The 7,733-nt window shown below is 44.8% G+C and overlaps 1 protein-coding gene across 1 annotated transcript in view; it reads left to right on the forward strand.

The window, feature by feature from the left end:
* The first annotated feature begins 2,907 nt into the window (after nucleotides 1-2,907).
* Nucleotides 2,908-7,733, forward strand: part of KCNMB3 (potassium calcium-activated channel subfamily M regulatory beta subunit 3) — an 18,784-nt gene continuing 13,958 nt past the window's right edge. The window contains exons 1-2 of the mRNA XM_006770025.1: nucleotides 2,908-2,969; nucleotides 6,559-6,750. Coding sequence (XP_006770088.1) covers nucleotides 2,908-2,969; nucleotides 6,559-6,750 — 254 coding nt within the window. The remainder of the gene's footprint in view (nucleotides 2,970-6,558; nucleotides 6,751-7,733) is intronic.

Raw genomic sequence — 7,733 nt, forward strand, 5'->3', positions numbered from 1 at the left:
TTTACTCCCTTTTTACTGAGGAAAACTAGGGCAGAGAATCTTTACAGAATTACTTGAAGTTACAAAGCTGGGATTTGAACCCAGCACCCAAAGACTCTAGCCCAGAGAAGGAGGAGACCCACATGGTGGCTGGCAGTTGACTTCTGGCTGATGTTCTGTGGAGCAAGAAGTGTTCTCTAGCAACTCTGAGAGGAAGGAATAACCTAGGAATTCAGGGAGGGTCTAGGCCAGTGGTCGGCAAACTGCGGCTCGTGAGCCACATGCGGCTCTTTGGCCCCTTGAGTGTGGCTCTTCCACAAAATACCATGTGCGGGCGTGCATGTAGAGTGCTATTGAAATTTCGTGGCCCATGCGCAGAAGTCGGTATTTTGCAATTTATACCAACCACTCCAGGTTCTTCTGGAGAGGTAGGCTTGAGAGGAGTCTATGTGTGAATGGGACATTGCTGTAGGGGCACAAAGGGAGTGGTCTGGTATTGGTGGACAGAGAGGTTAGTTACCAAGTGAAGGAGCACCAGGGAAAAAAACCAAAGGGCAACAGGTCATATTATTTTTTCTCACTTGCCATCTGGGCACTCGTTAAAAAGAAGGAAAACAAAGCACAGGCTAGGTCTGAGATCAGTTTTAGATGGCCCATTGGAATGGCTACACCTGAGACATACCCAGGGACAGACTTGTCCGGGACCCAAATAAATCTATCTGGGCCTATCAGAACTTTTGAAGTGAGACTAAAAGTAATTTAAAGTAACTCACTTTCTCTCTCCATACTTCTTTTTTAAAAGAAAACGTGTGTTTTTAAAAAAATATTTTATTGGTTTTTTACAGAAAGGAAGAGAGAGGGATAGAGAGTTAGGAAAATCGATCAGCTGCCTTCTGCACACCTCCTACTGGGGATGTGCCCGCAACCCAGGTACATGCCCTTGACTGGAATTGATCCCGGGACCCCTATCTACTGAACCAAACCAGTTAGGACCTCTCTCCATACTTTCTTAAGGTGAATTTTTAAAGATGGTGCATGAGAATTAGAATTGGAATTAGAATTAAAAGAGGGGAATGAGCCCTGACCAGTCTGCACTCGGAAGGGTTGCAGGTTTGATTCCTGGTCAAGGGCAAATACCTTAGCTGTGGGATTGCTCCCCACCCTCAGTCAGGGTGTGTGCAGGAGGCAACCAGTTGGTGTCTCTCTCTCACATCGATGTTTCTCTTTCTCCCCTTCCCTCCCTTCCACTCTCTCTGAAAAAGCAATGGGAAAAATATCCTTAAGTGAGGATTAACAAAACAAGACAAAACAAAACAAAACAACAAACAAACAAACAAAAAGAGAGGGGAATGACCAGAAGCCCCAGTAAAGGCAGGTGCAAATTCTGGGTGTCAAATACGGTCTCACAGGCTCAAAAATTATTATATTTCTAAGGTTAAATCAAATATATAAAAATAGCAGCAAATCATTAATTTCTTCAGATAGTTACATACCAAATTGCAGAGGAATTTTTTAGCACATCTAAATCTGAAAACCAGTTATTATATTCACAATGCTAAGTTACAAGCAGGAGGCGGAGGCAAAAAAATTCTGATTGCTATCAGTTTTTATTCCAAGATGCAGTTCTTATTCTAAAGTTCACTAAAAACAAGTAGTTTACCAAGGACCTAATCCCTAACTCTGACAGGAAAATAATACAAACCAGAAGTATGTAAATTATACCTTTTTATTAAACAATATTAAAATAACTGCAAGAAACAGTTATTATGGGATGTTTACATGGATGTTTATAGATTATACTTACATTCTTGCTCCCACAAATATTTCGGGAAATGTTAAGATAATAACTTTATTAAAAAACATGCAGCAAAAAACATACAGCAAAAGGAGTCCAGCTAGCATTCTATCATCCACATGTCAGTAAGCTACAATATAATAATAATTGATGTTTATAATTTGGGGGTTATTAAAAGATCCCCAAATGCTTTTTAGGTAATCAAAGAAAGATACAATGACATTTGATAGTTTTTAACCTTTGAAATAGTTTTTTAAAATATGTTTTTATTGATTTCAGACAAGAAAGGAGAGGGAGAGAGAGAAACATTAATGATGAGGGACAATCATTGATCGAACATTAATGATGAGGAACAATCATTGATCGGCTGCCTCCTGCATGCCCCCTACTGGGGATCAAGCCTGCAACCAGAGCAAGTGCCCTTGACTGGAATCAAATCCAGGACCCTTCAGTCCGCAGGCTGATGCTCTATCCACCGAGCCAAACCGGCTAGGGCACGAAATAGTTTTAATGGTGAGTCACTCTATGGTCCTTTGGGTCCTGAAAATTTGGGAAATCACGTATGGTACAGAAGCATCCTCTATCAGAACATGCATGGACCAGAAAAGCCATTCTCTGATATTTCACTCTAACAGACACTTTGTGAAAGAGGAAGCGTGGCCAGGGCAAAACATTTCCTCTTTTTATAAACCTTGAACTGAGTTTGTCCCTCACCAATTACACAGGGTCCCTCGGGTCTCAGAACTTTCCGCCAGCGGTTAGGTCTCTATGGCGATGCACCCGGCCGCCGAACCGGAACACAGGTGACAAGGAGGAGGCAGGCCCAGGGAGACGGAGAGACACCGTGGGGAAGGTCTGGCTGCAGAAAACCACGCAGGGTCTTCTTGAGCTTCTGGAACTGACTGCCCAGCCTGGTCAGTAATCTGCAGAGCCCGGGACAGGCCTGCCCTCACTTCCCACCTGTCCACCAGGTGGCAGCTTTGGAGGCGGGGTGCTTTCCATGGGTGTCCAGGCGGGGACTGCAGGCTCCCTCTGGGACCCCACTTCCGCTGATGCTTAAGCATTGCCTTCTTGCGCCCTCAGAGGCCATGACTCAGGTGAAGGGAGCCCATGTTGCCCAGCCCTGTGGTGTCATGCAGCCCTTCGGCATCCCGGTTCAAATCACACTCCAGGGCGGCCGGCGGCGCCAGGGAAGGTAAGCCACCACCAGGCCCCCCCTCACTGTCAGGGGAACCTCGCGGCACAAGCGGCTAGTCTGGTTACGTCCTCCGAGGGTGCCCACTTGTTGTGCTTCCCAGGGGACCCCGGAGGCGTCCCAGCAGCGCTGACTAGTGTGGGCTGCATCCTTTCTCCTTGGCTTCCTCCTCCAGGTTGCAAGTTCTTGGAGGCCAGTGCCCTTGCCAACGCATCTCTGGCTCCCCAGCTCTAGATCATGGCCCAGCACAGAGGTGGCGCTGTGTGGAGTGAGGAATGAGGAAATTACTCCCGGCATTTGGTCCCATGGTTGAAGCATGCTTTGGCCTTGGAGTCACAGGCCTGGGTTCCAATCCCAAATCCCACCAGCTCCACCCCTTAACCAGCTGGACGATTGTGATGTCTGTGGGCAAGTCTCTTAATGTCTCTCTGCCTCACCCCCTGTGGATGAAATGGGAGCAGTAACAGGGGATAGTAATCGTTGCTGCATGCCTTAGCATGCTCTCTGCATGACGCCATCATACTGTCTATACTTTTAGCCATTGTTATTAACCACCTTAAGGGGGGAAGTGAGATAACTTACTTCTTTAAAGATTTTTAAATTGATTTATTTAGAGAGAGAGAAAGGCTGAGGGAGAGAGAGAGAGAGAGAGAGAGAGAGGGAGAGAGAGAAACAGCAATGTGAGAGTGAAACATTGCTTGGCTGCCTTCTGCATGCCTCCCACCAGGGAATCAAGCCTGCAACCTGGATATGTCCCCTGACCAGGATCTGAACTAGCAGCCTTTCAGTATGCAGGAAGACTCCCAACCCACTGAGCCACACTGGCCAGGACTTTTCTTTTTTTTTCTTAAACCCTCACCCAAGGGTATTTTCCCCCCCACTGATTTCTAGAGAGAGTGGAAGGGAGAGAGGAGGAAGAGAGAGAGAGAGAAATATCCCCTGAACATGCCCCCATCAGGGCTGGGAACCTGCAACCAAGGTATGTGCCCGGGAATCAAACCAGAGACTCTTGGGTTCATGGCTCAATGCTCTAAGCACTGAGAAAACCCGGCCAGAGCCAGGGCACTTCTTAAAGGGAGAAAGTGAGATATTTAAGGTGTCCTGAGGACCTCTTTTCTCCCCAGGGGAATGCAAAGCAGAGGGGCTGTGAGTCTTAAGCTTCACTCCCCCCGCCTGTCCCTGGGTTGGGGGCAGAGGAAACCAGAAGTGGGCACCAAAGTTTAGAGAAGAGCAACGCCGGAGAGTGTTTGAGGAATGGGATATTAAGAGCTTCCCAGCCTACTCCTGGGAGGGGTACAGTTCACTCTAGCCAAAAACCTGGGTGATTTGTTAGTGGTTGAAGTGGAGTTGGGAGCCGAGGAAGCGGAAACAGTAAACATCACCACGGTCATCACATTACCCACATCTGTCACCCTCTAATTACACTCAAGGGTATCTGAGAGAGAGAATGCAAGAGAGTGAGATATCGGGGTTTGACGGATGTGGGAGGCTGGGGGAGGAAGGAAGACAGGCCAAAGAGGAAAGAGATAGAGGCAAAAACACTTGTCTCTTAGAAATGAACTAGTGCTTTTGTGAAAAGACAATTAAAGTGAATCACTGTATGGCAGACAATCAAACGGCAAACTTGCAATGGAACAAGTACTTAACATAATTAACCAGATAGAAGAGCAGTTGTGTCCTCCCCGAAGCATTACAGTATCCTATATTCATTTCTGAAATGCACAATTGGATTATTGCTCTCTCCTCTTACCAAACTCGGTGAACCACGTTGACTTAACCTCACTTCCTGTTTCAAAAGAAGTTATTAAATAATTACAAAAATAGAAGGGTAATAACAATTACCCAAATCTTTTCTGCAACATAAACAAATTACAGGGAAATATTACTTTAACATAACACAATGCTTAGAAATTCCATACACATGTGAAACTAGTGTCAGATGAATTATCAAGCTTTGATGAACCACAGCTTCTTTCTAAGGAACACTTTTTGCACACGTTATAATGTTGGAGGGAGAGGCTGCTGGCATTTGCAGGGATCACAGCCAGATGAACATGTTCAAGGGCTCTGAAACTGAGTTTGCTTCAGGCTAAGCCAGAAGGCACCTGTAGTATCAGGAGTGTGAGAGTCAGTTCTGTCTGCAGGGGAGACAGCAGAAACGAGATGAATACTGCCTTGACTGAATAAAACACCTCCTGGTAACACACTGGTTACAAGTGGATATGTATTGCTGGCAAAAAAGGAGTAAAAGTTCTGTTTACTCATCCCTGGCTAGAGAGCAAAATTAGATCATTCTTAAGTGCTTTGAGGTCCTTGGATGAAAGGTGCTTATAAATACCACAACAGTAATTACAGGGCTGTTTATGATCTCAGAAAACTTATTCAACAATAGGGAAATGATTGAGGAAATGATGGGGTCCTGGCTGGTGTTGCTAAGTGGTTAGAGCATTGGCCTGAGAACCGAAGGGTTGCCGGTTCGATTCCAGGTCAAGGGCATATGCTTGGTTGTGGGTTCACTCCCTGGCCATGGTCAGGGCACGAGTTGATGTGTCTCTCTCACATCAATCTTTTTCTCTCCCCCTCTCTTCCTTTCACTCTATCTAAAAATCAATGGGAAAAAATATCCTTGGGTGAGGATTAACAACAACAACAAAATTATGGCATATCCTATTGTTGGAATATTATTATGTAGCCAATAGAAGAGTTACAAAGCTTTGCTGCCGTCATATAATTATGTTAAGTGAAAAAAACAAGCTTAAAATTTTTTTCCAGTGTTTAAAATAATATAGAGGAGGGGAATGGCCCACTAAGTGAACAGTAGAATTGTGGGTGATTTTTATTTTCTATTTTTTCAAATTTTATAAAATGAACATTACTTTCATAAATTCTTTGACATTTGTTGAGGCTTTCTTTATGGCTCAGTTGGTGGTTAGTTCTCGTAAATGTTCCATATATGTTTGAGAAGAATATATATTCCATAGAGCCTGAATCTCTACCATTATAGGTGCGTTTGTTTAGCTTAATATTTTGTTAAGCCTCTTAAAATGGAATTACCTCTGGGACTCAACTGCCTTGTGAGAGGGAACAGCTAATCAGGGAAACTGGTCACAGGAAGTGGTGGGACTAAGACAAATGGGAGAACACGCTCCTGTCCACAGGGGCAGCCTCTGCTGGGCATGGCTGGCCGTTCATAGGCAGGAATGTGGACCTTGTGATGCAAAAAATATTTTCAGGGGGAATGTGCAATAATCCTGAAAGATAAGCAAATTCATAACATTTATTTACATAAAACAAAAGATACTTTTACAGGTAATTCTTTTCTAGCCATTGATTAAACAGGTCTCCAAAGACTTCTACCAGGTGGCATTCCTTAGTTTTGTTTGTTACATTCAAGAAAAAATTTATAACACACCATTTTAGCATGTTTCGATAGACTTTTCACCAAGTTCTGAACATGGGATCTCATTGTATTGCATGGGACCTGCTCACAACCCTTAGGGAGGAGCAGATGGGATCGTCCCTCTACCCCCCAAGGGTTGGTAAATGTTCCAACTTCTTTAGAACTGTCTCTTCCCCACTTCCTCCAAAGGACAGCCATTTCTACCTCAGGGAGGAAGAGAAATACAGACCACAATGGTGGAGACCCACCAGATGAGCACAAGAAGCTGCCGTCCAGTGCTGGAGAGGACCGAGCCATGCTGCTAGGGTTCACAATGATGGGCTTCTCAGTTCTAATGTTCTTCTTGTTTGGAATAACCATCCTAAAGCCTTTCATGCTCAGGTAAGAAACGGAGAAAGATAGACCCAGAATTTCCAGTTCAGATCAGATACAGGCACAGTGGTGGAGAGGCGGGGGCTGGCTTTGGTTCCTGCAGCCCTTCTGACCGTGGCCTAGGACAGGGATGACAGACTCACTTGCTCCTCTCTCAGTGCTGGGAAGCAGCTGAGTGTGGAGTAAGAGGTGATAAGAAAGTGAAAGACATTTCTTGTCTGCTCCCCAACTCTAACCTCAAAAATACTTCCAACAACGAATCCACAAATTAGTCATGTAGGTAATAAATCCTTCCCTTAATGTGCAGATATCCTAGGGAAGGCTTAATTTAAGCCTTCTACATGAGCACAATAGAAGTTTTTGAGTTTGAGTTTTTTGAGTTAGATAATGTCTACCTGGCACATAGTAGTTGCTCAGTAAATATGAGTTCCCTTCTTTTCTTTTAATTAGTTTCCTTATTAGATACATGTAATAATAGTTACCATTATTAAATATATAATACTATAGGCCTGGTGCATGAAATTCTTGCACCGGCTTGGGCCCCTAGGCCTGGCCGGTAATCTGGGCTGGGCCGATTGGGGCCTTCCAGCTGTTGGCCAGGGTCTTCCTTCATTCCTCGCTGCTCCCTAGTGGTCAGCACACATCATAGCGAGTGATTGAACTTCTGGTTGAACTCCCAAGGGGATAATTTGCATATTAGGCTTTTATATATAGAGTAGAGGTCTCTAATGAGCTGAAGTTCAGCTCTAGGAGTCCCAAAGATCTCATTACATGTGGCATGTCTGGCAAGTTCCCTCTGGCCTACTGAGGAGACATCCTGAGATAATTAGGGCTGACATACTGTGGGGTGAAGGCACGTGGGGTGCAGACGGGAGGAAGAAAGGGGGTTTGCAGGATAGCGCAAGGCTCATTCTAACTCAGCTCAAGTTTTCATTATGTTTCATCTTGAAACGGCAAGGGGTATAGGAGCTCTCTGTATATTTCTTTTCCCC

The sequence above is a fragment of the Myotis davidii genome, unplaced genomic scaffold (genome assembly GCF_000327345.1).
Source record: "Myotis davidii unplaced genomic scaffold, ASM32734v1 scaffold123, whole genome shotgun sequence".
Lineage (NCBI taxonomy): Eukaryota > Metazoa > Chordata > Mammalia > Chiroptera > Vespertilionidae > Myotis > Myotis davidii.